This window comes from Tiliqua scincoides, chromosome 9 (assembly GCF_035046505.1).
Source record: "Tiliqua scincoides isolate rTilSci1 chromosome 9, rTilSci1.hap2, whole genome shotgun sequence".
NCBI classification, from domain to species: Eukaryota; Metazoa; Chordata; class Lepidosauria; order Squamata; family Scincidae; genus Tiliqua; species Tiliqua scincoides.
The window spans coordinates 37,817,336-37,833,257 of record NC_089829.1 but is presented as its reverse complement, the minus strand read 5'-3'; the positions used below and the strand labels follow the sequence as shown (position 1 = coordinate 37,833,257).

General features: G+C 47.4%; 1 protein-coding gene across 1 annotated transcript in view; it reads left to right on the top strand.

The window, feature by feature from the left end:
* Window positions 1-15,262, top strand: part of BCO1 (beta-carotene oxygenase 1) — a 34,920-nt gene extending 19,658 nt beyond the window's left edge. The window contains exons 6-11 of the mRNA XM_066637967.1: window positions 672-892; window positions 1,984-2,241; window positions 5,800-5,905; window positions 7,070-7,164; window positions 10,579-10,690; window positions 15,066-15,262. Coding sequence (XP_066494064.1) covers window positions 672-892; window positions 1,984-2,241; window positions 5,800-5,905; window positions 7,070-7,164; window positions 10,579-10,690; window positions 15,066-15,262 — 989 coding nt within the window. The remainder of the gene's footprint in view (window positions 1-671; window positions 893-1,983; window positions 2,242-5,799; window positions 5,906-7,069; window positions 7,165-10,578; window positions 10,691-15,065) is intronic.
* Window positions 15,263-15,922: the final 660 nt, after the last annotated feature.

Sequence of the window (15,922 nt, the reverse complement as noted above, 5' to 3'; positions counted from 1 at the left end):
TATGCCACTGCCTGGGGGAGCCATCACCAGCAGATAGCACTGTGCTAGAGAGACCGATAGCTTGAATAAATATAAGGCAGCCTCAGGATTGGGAGGTTCATATTGTCACCCAGAAAACTGCTCAGTCCCTCTGGAACTAGGACCACCATTGATCTTCAGTCTCTTATATTTCCTTGGGAAGTTAGATGCATCCCTTAAAGTAGCCTGCCCATGCGAAGAACCAAGTAAAGATCCAAGTTAGCTGACCATTGACAGAAAGATAACCATGGCCTGTGACGGAGGCGGTGCACTGGATTCTGTTGTCGATACTTGGGTGTGCTCCTGCTGCCACCCCTCCTCTTTTCAGGAGAACAGAGTGAAAGAGAGAGCATGGAGCGCTTCTCCTCTGCACCTCCACTGTGTACTCCTTTTTTGAATCCAGGAAGTGAGATGAGGATTGGTGGAGGCTGGTGAATATTGAGAGGCAGGTGCTCACCTCCACAAATCTACTGCCTCAAGCGGCTCTCAGTGGGCCTCATGGATGGGCCAGCCCTGAATGCAGTTCCATTAACCTCTGCATGACAACTTAAACGTCAGTGAATTTTGCCATCTCTGTGTAATTCAACTTTAAAGACTAGCTCAGACTATTCAGAAAATTGCCATCCAAACTATGTATTTGCCTAATTCAGCAGGTGAGAAGAAGAAAACGAAGGGCTTGGAGCACCTGGAGGTCATGTGCTCCATCCCCTCCCACTCCCTCCTGCATCCAAGCTATTATCACAGCTTTGGTGTTTCGGAAAATTACGTCCTCTTTATTGAGCAGCCCTTTAAACTGGATATCCTCAAGACGGCGACTGCTTACATCCGAAAGGTGGACTGGGCTTCTTGCCTCATCTTCTATAAGGACGAAAAGGTACTGTTGTTTTATTTCTTTTTTTCTTTCTGATGAGTCACGCAATCATGAATTCTCAGAAGCTGTCTATTCACTATGATCTGGGTCTCTGTCTCCACCCTGGCATCTCATTTGTTAGGAGCATAGCCATTTCCCTTTGAATGTCACACCCTTGCAGGTGCCAAGGCTCACATTTTTCACCAGTCACTCTCAGCCCTTTCTTGTACTTACTGCAGACAGTTGCTTGTTGCCAGTTCCTCCTTTGCAATAGTACGGACTGCTGGAAAGCAGCTGGGCACAAGTTGCAAAAGGCAGTCTGTCAGTGCATCACTCAGCATGGTGCTGGGAGTGCTACAGGGAAGGCCTGTGCGTTCCTGCCCCCTCCATCAGCAGTTCTCCCACTCACTGGAGGAGGTAGGATGGAGGGGGTGGCAGGACAGTGGAACATGGATGGGAATGGGGTGAAACAGGGCAGGAGATGGACAAATTGGGTCCTGGGCGGGGGTGGGATTGGCAGCAATTATCCTAACCCCCTTCCTGGGCCAGAACCTGCAGCACAGGTCAACATGGTTATCTGATGACATGCTTCCTGGTTTAAGCCCATCTCTTAATGGCAGGCTTCACATTACCGTGTATTTTGGTCCCAATGCCATCCTACTGGGTTCACAGCTTTCTTGCTAAACATACCTCACTATCATGCCATGTCCTGTTGGCAGACCTTTCCCTATACGCAAAAGGGCTACCTGTACTGGAAATTGATCATAGGTGAAGCTGTCTTGAAATTTCATGTTTTGCCTTGTTTTGTAGGGGGAACTCATTCCCCCCATCAACTTGTCAGACAAGTTTCATTGGGATGGTGTTTCACTGTTTTGGCGGCACAATGTAAAAGGCAGGTGTGCCACATCTCTGATGGTGGGGAAAGGGTGATTCATATGGGAGGAGATGACTCTTGAGGCTTCTGGCTAATCAATAATTTTGAAGCAATGCTCATAGGCTAAAATCTTATACACCCTTTCATGGGAGTATGGACCATTTAACACAGTGGAACTGACTTCTGAGGAGGCGTGCCTGGGATTGTGCTGTTATCCACCAGGCTGTTTGCTGTTTTCCAGACATGGATTCATCTCATTGACAAACAAACCAAAAAGGATGTGCCTGTCAAGCTGTATACTGATGCCCTGGTCCTGTTTCACCACGTGAATGCTTACGAAGAGGACAACCACATGGTCTTCGACGTCATTTGCTACGCAGACCATAGTCTCTACCAAATGTTCTATTTGAAGAACCTTAAAGACGACTTTGAGAGCAATGCCAAATTTGTCTCTGTCCCATTCTGCAAACGATTTGTGGTTCCTCTGCGGTACGACAAGGTAATTTGAAAATGCTCTGTTTGGGTCTGAGCAGTAATTGTGACTGCAGCTTCTCCAAGCCTAGCCATAGGGATAGGTTTGGCCCAGGCCTTGCCGTTACTAATGGCTTATTGAGGTTGAGTTCCCGTGTTCTTCTGGAGTACCATCTTTCCCTATACCAGTCCTAGGTGAAGCTTTCTCATGTCCCAGAAGTCCTTGGTCACTGATTCTGCCCTGTGGACAAGCCATAGACATACTGTATTTTGCAAGCGTACCATTCCGTGATCTCTAGCCATTTATGTCTGACCTAAGTTGTTTTTGAGGCAGCCAGAAGGCGTGTTCCATGGCACGTTGACTCCTGGCTGACTTGGGCATAACCCAGGTAAGTTAATAATGGAATTGCTGAAGAGTTGTGGCCAATTATTTGTCCTATAAATCACACACACGCCCATCAACAGACTGCAGGAAAGTGTCCTCCCCATCCTCACTGACTCTGCCACTTGGTTTTTTTTTCTCTTGCACATCCCATTTCCATCACCACCACCCAGTGTCTCTCTTTCCTCCCTGACACATGCTGTGCTCTTTGCAGAAGAGGAACTTTGGAGGAGCAGAGAATGGGCCAATGTCTTGGACATTCTGTTGCACAATTCCTTTTTGGTTCTGCTCCCCTCATCATTTTTGAATCTAGGGAGTAGGAGGAGGAGAAGTGGCAGAGGCAGTGGCCAGTGTGAGGGATTATACCAGTCCTAAGGGTTCAAACTAAACCATCTCTAAGGGTGCAGTCCAAACTGTGCCTGGGAGGGTTGAAAATGTGCCATAAAGCACGTTTATGCCTCCCGTGGAGTAAGCCACACCAGCGCATGGAGGTGTGTAGGCCCGCAGATGTCAGATCCAACCTCCACAGTGGCAGCAGCAGGTGAGTCTACGCCAGCCAAGTTTGCCCAGCATGGGAGTCTGGGGGGAGTCTGGGGAGGGCAGGGAAGAGGCATTTCAGGGCGGGGAGGATGAGCGGCAGGCAGGCACAGAGCAGGTAGGCAGGTAGAGGGAGGCAGAGCCAGGATCCGGCATAACTGGCCCCATTTCTGTGTGGCATGAAACAGCTCTAGGCTGCTCCATTCTGCTTGAATCTGCTCCACCTCTTTAGGTGGTGTGGATCCAAGTAATCCCATTGGGTCCACTGCAGCTCTCCCTGGGGTAAGGGGAATTTTTTCCGCTTGCCTTGGGCCGAGCCTCAGCCAGCCCCAAACATGTCCTGGATGCAGCGCAGGCCCACCAGCCTGCCTGTTCCAGCACAAGTTAGGATTGTGCTGTAAAGTAACTTTGGGAACAGGAATTAGTGGTCTGATGGTGGAACGTGCTTTCTGGCCATTGTAAAAGGTGATCTGGAAGACTCAAAGGAAGACTGTTGCCAGACTGCCACTGTAGAGGCCCTGCACGCAACAGCAGATAGCCAAAGGGCTGCCTCTGTTGGATATCTGTCACAGATGAAGCTGTCCTGAAATGGCATGTTCTGCATTGTTGTTTTGTAGGAAGGACTCATTCTCCTCATCAACCTGTTGGACAAGTCCCAGCCTGCCACAGGCTGGAGCAGCTGAGACACTGTTTCTTGCTACGCCTTTGCAATAAGCTTGTGCTAATGCAATGAAAAACAGCTCACTGTCCTCCTGATGGCAGAACTTGCATCAGCTCTCTTGTCCGCCTCTTCCTATTTTCTTCCTTCCAGAGCTGCCCGTCTAATAATTCCATCGCTTAATGCAGGAAGGCAGTCTGGAAGGGAGCCCTTGGCGAATGCCTTTATTTATATTCCCTTTCCTTAATGTCTGGATTGGTTTCCCTTTAGAGTCTATCAAGGCTCAGCATCGGTACAGAGCATGAAACCTGTTCAGTTTACATTATGTGCAAAGTCATGCATATCATAAACACCTCTGTATTTGGAAACCGTCAACTTTGAAAGCAGAGTGACTGGTGGGATTTATGTTGTACAGATGGTTGGCAACCTTCAGTCTCGAAAGAGTATGGTATAAGCCTACAGCACCCAGTATTCCCAGGCGGTCTCCCATCCAAGTACTAACTATGCCTGACCCTGCTTAGCTTCCGAGATCAGACGAGATCGGGCATGTTGTACAGATGATCACCTGGAAGTCCAGCAATAGAACATCTGTGATCAAATGCGCACCACCTGGATGGCTCATAGTGACAACTCCAGCTGAGGGGGGCTGGGACAAAAGCCCCAAGAGGACCCCCAATGGCACTTTCCTTCATGCTTTGGAAAGTGCATGCACATGCTGGCTACCCCTCCCCCCCATGATGTCTGGGAGGCAAACAGCAGATGGACCCAAGTTCTTGCAGCTACAGCAGAGGCAATGAAAATCTATGGCCCCTGGTCAGGAAAACTAACTGGGCAGAGGACATATGAAGGGGTGGCCCAAGTCCTCCTGGCACTTGAGGCATGGTCTCAAATGCTTCCCCTTTCCCTGGTGATGTGCCAGCATCTGCTCTTTCTACTCCCTGGATGGGAAAAGGGAGAGATGAAATTCTCCCTCCTTCCTCTCCTGTTCTTCTCCCCTCTCACATTTTCAATCCAGGAAAGTGGAGAAGGTGTAGCAAAGTGCCCAGCGAAGGAGCAGCAGGTGCCGTCTCCCAGCTGGCTGCCTGAAGCACCTGCCTCACTCAGCCTCATGGATAGGCCGGCCCTAGACCTACAACAGTTTTCTTTCACTGTTGCCACTACAGTTACAGGCAGAAGCTCAAGGGAAGACTTGCCTGCTGCTTTTGCCTGCTCCCCCACTGACGCCTTGTAAGCACCCCCACGGGCTCCAGCTTACAAAGCTGTTGGGGCAGTGACAGCAACAGACCCTGCTGCCTCAGGGGCTGCAGTGACTAGGGATGAGTATGAACTCTTGCAGAGACATGTCATACCTCTATCAAGACCCACCCCTGAATTGCCACATATGGGATGCTGGGAAAACATCTATGAATCTCCATACCTGTTTTGGAAGGAGTCAGCAATCAGAGTTTTTAAGAAGTATAATTTAAATACATAAATAAACAAGGCATGAAAGTGCTTGATCTTGGCTGGATCATCATGTCTGTGTTCGTTAGAGTTGTCCTTTCTTACATCTTGTACAAATCAAATTTGGCCTCAAGCACAGGTGTGGAAAACTGGACATGGTATTTCAAACATGGATTCACCCATGCCTTGTACATTTGGGTTGTACAAGAATATCTTCTATCGCTCCACTTCCTTTAGCCCTGTTGTGTTACAGTGCTCTCTGTCCTTGCTGTGATTGACAGCTATTGTAGCCAATGACAACAGTACAGTCAATCATCAATACACTGCCTTGGGTAGCACAAAAACAATCGGCGCCAGTAATAAATAATAATAATAATAAACTTTATTTGTATCCCGCCCTTCTCCCTGAAAGGGACCCAGTAAGGCAGTATCCTGCCTTGTCAATCGTTAACAATGTTGTTCTGATCTGTGCGGTTTGGTGCTAGTTCTGCTTTTCAGGTGTCCATTTGAAACTGGAAATGTGCTCTTTAAAACACCCCATGTTCTTTGTTGTGTGTTCCTTTCAGGATGCAGAAACAGGAACCAATTTGGTCCGGCTTCCGTCAACCACTGCAACTGCAATGAAGGATAAAGATGGTAACATCTATTGCCAGCCTGAAGTATTATGTGAAGGTGAGAGGCCATTGTTGGCAGGGTGAGGGGAGGGTCCACATTGTATCTTCTGAAACATAAGTTCAGATCTTTTCATAGTGATGATAATGGGAGAAGTATGCCTGGAATATGTTCCTCCTCTATAAGAGAGAGGGTGAATGTGGGTTGAGGATGGGGGTCTCACAACCTGCTTCTGTGCATGCAGATTCCTAGATTGGAGTCCTCTCTGCACAACTGTGCAATAAAGGAACTTCTGTTACTCCAGCAGCTCTCGTCTGCTGCTTGAAAGAGTCAACCCATGGCTGAAGCAGCCACTTCAGGTGATGGGTTGAAGGAAGGCAATGGACTGGCTGGAATGGTAATGACAGCACTGGCTCATCCATGAAACTGAAGCAGTCGCTTCAGGCAGCAAATTTGCAGGGGACACCCACCCCGTGTCCCCCCCTCACTTGCCTCCACAGGGAGGACCAAAGGCTGGCACGTCACCTGCTAAGAGCAAGGGCAGCATATGGCACACTGCCTCAAGTGCCAGGAGGTCTCGGGCTGGCCTTGGGTAGCACCTTGCAATCTCCCTGCACTTGTCCACCCACTTCCACCAGTCCATTGCTTCAGCTGTCCAGTCACCATCTGCCATAGCCCACCAGTTGCTGAGCTGCCTCCTTCTCTGCCTCAGCTGCCTACTTGTCTGCTTATGTTCACAGCAGCTCCTCTTCCTGGTGAGGGAGAAAAGTCAAGTGGCTGCCTAGGAGCTGCAGGTGGGCTGCCACTCTTGGCTTCTGCTCTGTTATCCTCAGTTCTTCTGCTCACCATCACTTTCCTCTTTAAAATGGGAGCCAGAAAAAAGGAGCAGCAGAAAGACAGTGGCAGCAAACAAAGTTGAGGGATACGTCTGCAAGTCCACTTGTGTACAAAGGGATGTATAAGCATAGGCAGGGATTTGCCTTGTCGTGCCAGGTGTACAGAGGGACGTGCATAATGGGATGGAGAGCACCATCCACCATGGAATCCCCACTGAAATGAATCCTGCAGGAGCAGAACTCCCGAATGTGTACATAGCTGCAACGGTGCACAACTCCCATTCCCTTCAGAGGAATTGTATCAAGCATTCTCTTACCCAGAGCTGAGTTGATCCTTTGTTTCCCTTTCTTCTTTATGAGTGTGCATTCCTTCCTCCTTCACCTGCAGGGATAGAACTTCCTCGCATCAACTATAATTACAATGGCAAAAAGTACAGATATATCTTTGCAACAGAGGTCAAACAGAACCCAGTTCCCACACAGGTATGTGCTATTTCAAGGCATGCTTCCTCTTAGAAAATGACATTGTCTGCAGTCTAATGTGCACGCCCACTGCATAAGCAAACTCAGGCTCAAACCTTATCCTTTTCCCCCTGCACCAGTGCAGCTGTGGTACCGGAGCATGCACTGCATCCTGCAGGGGGGGAATCCCAGAGGTCTCATCTGGGTAAAAGAACGTTGGGTGAGCCTCTGGCATCGTAATGGGATTTTGCTGGCACAAGTCTCAGTGGATCCAGGTTTGAGACCTGGAAGGGGGTTATATTATTGGTGATGGTGCTGCCCCTTCCAGCCCTCTTTCTGCCCAGTCTCCTCTCCATTCCTTCCCCTCCCTGTCCTGTTCTGCTCCCTCTCTACCTTCCCCCCCCCCGACTTACCTCCATCAGGGGATGTGACAGATCCACTGGCAGGCCACCACTGCCACTCACCCCTTGTGCCGGTGGCCTGGCTGCCCCCAACAGCAAGTAAGGTTGACTGCTGTAAAGTGCCTTACACTGCTAGAACACTAGTTCACTAGTTCCAGCAGTGTAAGGCCCATATAGGACTGGGCTGTTGCTTATTAAATGCAACAAAGGGTGCAATCCTAACCCCTTACGTCAGTGCTTTCCAGCACTAGCATAGCACTGCCAATGGGACATGTGCTGCATCCTGCAGTTAGGTGTTACTCACAGCGGCCTCCTCAAAGTAAGGGAATGTTTGCTCCCTTACCTCAGAGCTGCATTGCCCTTATGTCAGTGGTGGAAAGCACTGACATAAGGGGTTAGGATTGTGCCCAAAGTTATTTAAACCCAACATCCCCTGTACTGATTCACCCTTTTGCAAAAAGAAAAAAAAAATTCCTGATTAGGCGATAGGTGCTTGCTTGTGACAAGAAAGCTCTGAGAAAGATGACCCCATATCCCCAAAATAAAGATTTTCCTCCTTTTTAAAGTGGGTTTGTGCTTCTCCCAGCTTCCTTGCTCTGGTCCTGCTGTGATATGTTGAAACACAGAGTGGCAGAGCAAGGAAGAGAAAAAAAGATGAAGGAGCAGGAGTGGGCAAGCTGGGGGGGGGGCACACACAGATCGCCCTACTAAATATTGCAGTGGTAGTGAAGGTGGATATAGCAGCCATGGTGACCTGTTTCTGATCAGGGCCATATGATCCTCTTCTCCCCTCCTTGACTCCATTATGGAGAGTCTGCCTGTCGCCTTGTGCCCCTCTTTCCTCCACAGAAGGTACATGTCTACACCCACTCTCAATGGCAGATGATCCCCAACAGTACAACAAATACACAGAAGCCTAAATGGGATGTAACTATAAAAAATTCATTTAAAAACAAAATCAGAATCCCCACTATATATGGATTGGGTAAACACGTCAATAGAGAAATACGACTGCATGGCTCACATCTAGTTTGGCTCTTGGTTGTTCTCAAGAGCAAGTTTTGGCTTTAGGGTACGTAGGTATTAGGACCTAGAAGACCAACACTTTTGTACCCAGGTGGAGTAAGGAACAATTGTGTTAAACTACAGGGAGTGAAGTACAAACCCAGTGATAAAGTGAAAAAAGCTGCCTAGGGAAGAGGCGGCATCTTCTTCCTTGTTTAGAAAAGAATATGGAGCAGATGAGCCAGTGCATCATTTCCGCCTGGAGAGTCCCTGACCTACTTTCTCTTGCTTATAAGCAGTGATGCTGCCACATAAGACAATAATAATAATAGTGTGCCTGCTTAATGCTGCAAATTTAGCAACAACCTATTGCTCCCAAATTAAATTCTTTTGACATTCAGGCTTTGTTGATGATGTTTTGTCTGCTTCCTGCCTTAAGGTTGGACACAAAGGAAAACACAGTGAGTAGGGCTGGCCCAAGACCTCCTGGCAGTTCAGATGGCATGCCAAATGCTGCCCCTTGGACCTGACGATGTGCCAGCTACTCTCCAGTGTTCTCACTCAGCCCTCCCCTCCCCTCCACATTCCCTCTTTCAGTCTATCCCCCTCTTCCTTTTCCAGTCCAGGGAGGAGGATGAGGAGCAGTGGAGGCAAGTAGGTGGACGGAGAAGAGCACCCCTAATGATCTGCTACCTGAGGCAATTCCTTCATTTGGCCTCATGGATGGGTCAGCCCTGATCCTGGCTAGAACCTACTGCCAATTTGCTCTTGTCACCCTAAACTGTATCTTGCAGAAACGATAGCACCTTACAGCCCAATCCTATGTGTGTCTATTAAGAAGTAACTCTAATTAGAGGTAATGGGACTTACTCCCAGGTAAGTGTGGATAGGATTGGAGCCTTGGTTTGCTTATATTCCTCTGCCTGCTCAGGCGCTTTCCCCTTTTATATCATGTCTGTTAAATTGCCACCCACCCACCCATAAACCACCACAAGGACATTGGCATTGTATCATTATTATATATCAGGGGTGCCCAAACCCCGGCCCTGGGGCCACATGCGGCCCTCGAGGTTTCTCAATGTGGCCCTCAGGGAGCCCCCAGTCTCCAATGAGCCTCTGGCCCTCTGGCGATTTGTTGGAGCCCGCAGTGGCCCGGCGCAACTGCTCTCAGCATGAGGGCGACTGTTTGACCTCTCGTGTGAGCTGCAGGATGAGGGCTCCTTCCACTGCTTGCTGTTTCACACCTGCAAGGCCTTTTATAGGCCTTGAGCTATTGCAAGACCATTCATTCATTCATATAAGTTCATCTTAATATATTCATTTATGTAAACTTCTGCAAATTTATTCAAATTTGAAATGTAAATTAATTCTCCCCCCCCCCCGGCCCTTGACACAGTGTCAGAGAGATGATGTGGCCCTCCAGCCAAAAACTTTGGACACCCCTGTTATATATAATCAATTTCATATTATAAATCAATGTTAATTCCACTTTTGGGTCCAACACCCCACATTTCTTTTTGTAAAGGTGTAGAAATGTTGAATTAGCATGTGGATGCTCAATGTTGCTACAGAATTTGTCGGCGAGACTTCAGATGAAATAATAATAATAAATAAATAATACAGGTATTTATATAACGCCTTTCTTGGTCGTCAGATTTCTCCTCGGACTTTATTCAAGGCGGTTTACATAGGCAGGCTATTTAAATCCCCGTAGGGATTTTTACAATTGAAAGAAGGTTCTATCTTTCAAGAACCACTACATTCAGATGTTTCTTTCTGATCTGGTATCACATTCTGGCCTCCATCCTCCCACGCTCAGAGCAGATGGAATAACGGATGAAGTATTTTTGTTTTAAATAACGGCAATGGGCTGTGGGCTGGCCCTGCCAGACTGAAGGAAGAAGTTTTCCTGTCTTTCTATGATGGAGTCAGGTAGAATGAGACTTTTTGCAAGCAACAGAAATTAGAAGAATTGAGGGAAAGTTCTAGCATGTTTGAAAGGTGCTTTTCTCCTCCTGTGTTTACCTAGTTACTTAAATTTGACGTTTTGACGAAGAAAGGACTTCACTGGAAAGAAGAACATTGTTGGCCGGCAGAACCAGTATTTGTTCCTAGTCCTGATGCCAAAGAAGAAGATGATGGTAAAGAACACGACAGTCCTATTAGTGGATTGGGGGGTGGGTGGGTTTGTTAAAGATTTACACCTCAGGTTAGTCATGGTTAAGTGCCATGATTAAAATGAATGGGACTTCCAACCCAATCCTAACCAGCATCTCACATGGCAGTGCAGTAGTGTCAATGTGGCACCTAACGTACCTTGCAGGGGAGTTTCTGACTCTGGAGGCCTCCTTGGGGTAAGCTAAGATTTGTTCCCTTGTCCCAGGGTAAACCCATGCCAGGCCACCAAGTCTACGTGGACCTGCACCAGCTGTAGCGCTGACACAAGTCCATATGGACCTGTTGAGAGGATTCAGATTTAGTGGTCGCTGCTGCTGCACCTGCCCCCTTCCCAGACCCAATTCACCCTCTTCCCCACTCCTGTTGCAACCCCATTCTGTCTGCCCATCCCTCCCTCCCTCCCACCTCCTGCGCACACTTACCTGTGCCACTGGGCATCCAGTGGCCGCTGGCACACAGAGCTATCCACTGGCTACTTGTGCCAGCAGCCAGGCCGTGCACTCCAGCATGTCACCTTTTGCAACAGTCAGAAAGCATCTAACACCACGGGAATGTTCATTCTGGTGATACTAGACACCAATGGGATTGGGCCATTCCTTAGTTTCCACTGCATCTTGCCCTTAGGAATCACGGCCAGTCTGTCTGTGAGGCCAGTTGCAGCAGTCACTTCAAGTTGTGGTTTGGTGAGGTGCCCTCTTTCATCCACCCACCCAGCTCCATTATGCCTTTTCTTTTTCTGGTGTCTTGGAGTTGAAAAGAAAGAGTTGAAACAGAAGAAGTGAGAAGAAAAGGAGACTGGTGGGCTAGAGTGTCTTCGATGTTGTAGCCAACCACTCTACTCTCTTTCACACTTGTTTTTCTGCTCTTCTCCCATCCCATAACACTCCACCACCACCAGCCTCTCACACGTGGTAGATCCCTGGTTCCACAGCAGCAGGGGTCCAGAGTCGCAGCCACTTCGTGGTGGCGGCTTAGCCTGGCTCAGTGGTGGCACAATCTTTGTGCCACCACTGAGCCTTTTGTGTCAGTGGAACTCTCATTCTGCTGTCATAAAAGGCCACAAATGGGGTTGGGCCATTAGTTGCTCAGAGAACATACTATACCACTGCTCTACCTGCATCATTCATTCATCCATCAAATTTGTAACCCACTCCTCCTATAGTAAGTTCATGGAAGTAATTGTGCTTGAGTCTCACAACAGTCCTGTGAAGCAGACTAGGGAGAGAGGTTGAGAGAGAGCTTCAAACTCCAGTCTGGCTCAGTTTATAGCTACTCCTGCACTCAGCATTTGAAATCCAGCAGCAACTTGCAGAGTTCAGATAACTTCTTTTCTAAATGAAGAACTGAATTTTTCACAGTTCTGTTGGCTTCCCTAACAGCCATAGGCCTAAGTTTGCTGAGTCAGCACAAACTCACTGAAAAACACAACTGGTTCACTGACAATGCACAGCAAAATGGATCTTTCATGCAGTCTTTTGGGATAGTTTAACATCAAAGGCCCCATCTTGAATTGCTTAACAGAATCCTGGAGATTAAAGAAGTTATCTGAACAAAAAAAGCCTGAGCCAGCAAACACAACAGTATTTCAGGTTTCGCCACCCTCTGTTGTCCAGTCTGTTTTGGAAGGATTATGTATAGGAGGAGGATGTAGATGTTTGTTATAGATGAGTAGGGCTGGGAACAGACTGAACCATTCACATTGATTGCAATCTGTTTTGTAACTGGTTGCTTTATCTTGGTGCCATGCAAACCTAAACATGTTTAAATTGTAGAGTGCAATGGGATTTACTCCTTAGGAAGTGCAGTTAGGACTGCAGCCTCAGTGCAAAGAAATCTGCACACAAGCACAGCCTCCCTGTAAGGTTTTTTGAGACATTGACGGAAGCGTGAGATAACTGTTCAGTATTCATTTTTAAATTCTATATCCCTTCTTGGCCTTTAAGAATGTGTCCAAGCCAGCACACAACATAAAAATATCAATGAACAGCCCAATCCTATGCAGGTCTACTCAGAAGTAAGCCCCATTATGGTGAATGGGGCCTACTCCAAGGAAAGTGTGCATAGGATTGGGCTGTAGTGAAGTAAAGGCCAAATCCTATTCAACTTTCAAGGGCTCCATGCCAATGGGGCATGTATTGCATCCTGTGGTAGGAGGGCAGTCATGAAGGCCTCCTCAAGGTAAGGGAACATTTGATCCTTTACCTCAGGACTGCATTAAGGCTGCATCAGTGCTGGAAAGTTGGATAGGATTGGGCCCTAATTCTCCTAATAACCATAAAGCAACCCACCAAAATCAAAACAGACAACTAAACCACTGATCATGAGAGAACTCAAAGCAGTGCAAAGTAATGGATGACTTTCACAATCCTACAGAAAGCCATGTCCCAGATATCTCTTGTCATGATCTCGCATTCATTTCTGCTGAAGGGAATGCTCATCTGTTTGTTCCTCCTGGAAATGCTGGCTTGGAGATGTTGACAGTTTGACACCCAGGTTGTTTGTCTCATCACACATCACTTTCCTTTGTCAATCATCTCCATTGCACTTACATATATTTAGATTGCATGGGTGACCCGCCTTCCCTCCTAGGCATCTTAGGGCAGCATCATTTCATATCCTCCTGTTTCCTTCCTACAATAACAAGGCTGCCAGAGAATGAGGAGAATACTTAGGAGGACGTATGAAGTAACACATTGATGGTGGCAGATGCTTTTGTGGCCTGGAACCCACTTTGCCAGATGCATGATGTGTGATCCTTGCTTTGATATTATTATTATTATTATTATTATTATTATTATTATTATTATTATTATTATTATTATTATTATTATTATTATTATTATTAACAGTATTTATATACCGCTTTTCAACTAAAAGTTCACAAAGCAGTTTACAGAGAAAAATCAAATAACTAACTGGCTCCCTGTCCCAAAAGGGCTCACAATCTAAAAAGATGCCAAGGAATACCAGCAGACAGCCACTAGAACAGACAGTGCTGGGGTGAGGTGGGCCAGTTACTCTCCCCCTGCTAAAAAAAGGAGCACCCACTTGAAAAAGTGCCTCTTACCCAATTAGCAGGGGTTAGCAGGGGTTGATACAGACATGGGTGGCTATAAGGGGGGGGAGTGTCAACAGTAGAGCTGAAAGGCAGAAATTGGTGTGAACTAGAGGCCAACTAAGGAAGTCCCTTCAGGGAGTGGGTCAACTGTTCCTCCACCTCCCCCATTCCCTGGATTTTAAAAAGAAGAAACAGAGCAGCAGATGAAGGGTGGAGGACAGGACAGTGGCAGATTCCCTCGTTCTCTTCAAAAACAGTGTGCCAAGGAGGAGACCTGGAGCATCTCTGTGTACTGAGTGACAACGGATAGAGGGGAAGGCAGGGGGAGGGCAGTGGCTTCCTGTCCTGTCTTGATCCTTGAGGAGGATTGCACAGTCAGTGTATGTGGCATGTTGCAGAGCGTAAAGACAGGTCACTGCTCCAAAGCACTTACAATTGAGATATTGGCATAAGGAGACAACAGAGATGGGGAAGAGAATGGAAGTGGGGTAAACAAGGAAGCTTATGGACATGTTTCAGTTCCACCTGCTTAGCTTGGTTACAGTCACAGTGCAGTCCTATCTGTGTTTACCCAGAAGTGAGTCCCACTGTGTACAGTGCCCACCCTCTTTGCTGTTCGCGTAGCTGGTTTACCCAGCAGTGTTTGGGAGACTTCTGTGAAGGAGATCATTTCAAGGCATGTGGCCATAAAGAAAGGAAATACTTTATTTAATAATAATAATAAATAATAAAACTTTATTTTTATCCCGCCCTTCTCCCTAACGGGACCCAGGAACTCCGTACTTGGAGGGGGGGGGGTCCTACATGTTTGCTGTCTAGTTGGGAAGGGATTCTGGGAAGAAGGAGGAGGAAGGAAAGATCACCTGAGATTAGCAGCCTGCACACCAAAGGGAGCTTTGTTGGAAAAATAAGAGGGAAACTCTCACATCCTATCTGGCCAGCTCACTAGCTCTTTTGCCCCTTTAAGTGCAAGAGGTTTGTGCAGTATGTTGCAACTTTTTCCACTTACAACATTAGCTGCTGCTCCAGCTCTTACCCCAAAGCCACTCCTAAAGGGAGGAAGCTTTCGTCTGGTGGAAAAAGCACCTTCTACTTTTCAAAACAGCAAGCAACATACCCCTCCCCCCGAGTTCCTTCTCTCAGATACACTGTGAAGTTGAGTGATATCGACTCAGTGCTGCCAGATGTATAATATAAAATCTCTTTTTCTGAACTTCAGGGGAAGTTTTCTGATCCTTATTGTTGGAAATGTTTTTGCATCTCTCCCACGGCAACCTTAGGTATCATCTTGTCCAGTATTGTGACGTCAGACCCCCAGAAGCTGCCATTCCTGCTCGTACTGGATGCAAAGACGTTCAAGGAAATAGCCAGGGCCAGAGTCAGTGCCGATGTTCACCTGGACCTACATGGCATGTTCATACCAGAGAAAGAACTGAAAATGGAGCACAAGACAGATTCAGAGCTTGGACATGAATGAAGGGCTGTTCCAACTCAGAAAACTAAGGATATTAACAGTTCAGTCCTATCCCCCATCATCTTCCACCATGCAACTGTGATGATAGAGTGGGCTTTGTGTGCTGTGGTGGAGGGGGGGGGCAATCAGACAGCCAGTGAGATAAGTAAAAAAATTTTTTTACTTATCCCCCTGTAGGCCACCTGATAACCTGTGGGTCTTCTCAGACCCACACCAGCTTTTTTGAGGAGAGGGAAGGGGGCAGGGCAGGTCAAAACATTAGAGATAGGATCCGGCTTGTGTCTTTACTGCCTTTACATTCACCCCCTCCAGGCCACTGCCCACAGTTCATCCCCACCATCAACCTACCTGGGCCCATGCAGCATCCAGGGCAGTCTCATATGCACACAAGCCATTTTCGCCAGTGGGTCCATTGTGCATGTCAGTGGCACAGCTTTCATGCTGTGATGGGTCTTATGGGAATAGAATGAAAAATCCACTGCCATAGGTCCTTAACAGAACTGGGCTGTAATTAAGCCAGCCTGCATAACTAATAAAACTGGTGGCTGAAATTAATGAAACTACTAATGATTCTATTCCAGTCCTTGGCACTAAGAATCCTAGAGCTGGAACGTTCCTACAAGATCATCAGATCTAGGCTGTCTGAGAGGAAGTTTATCAGGG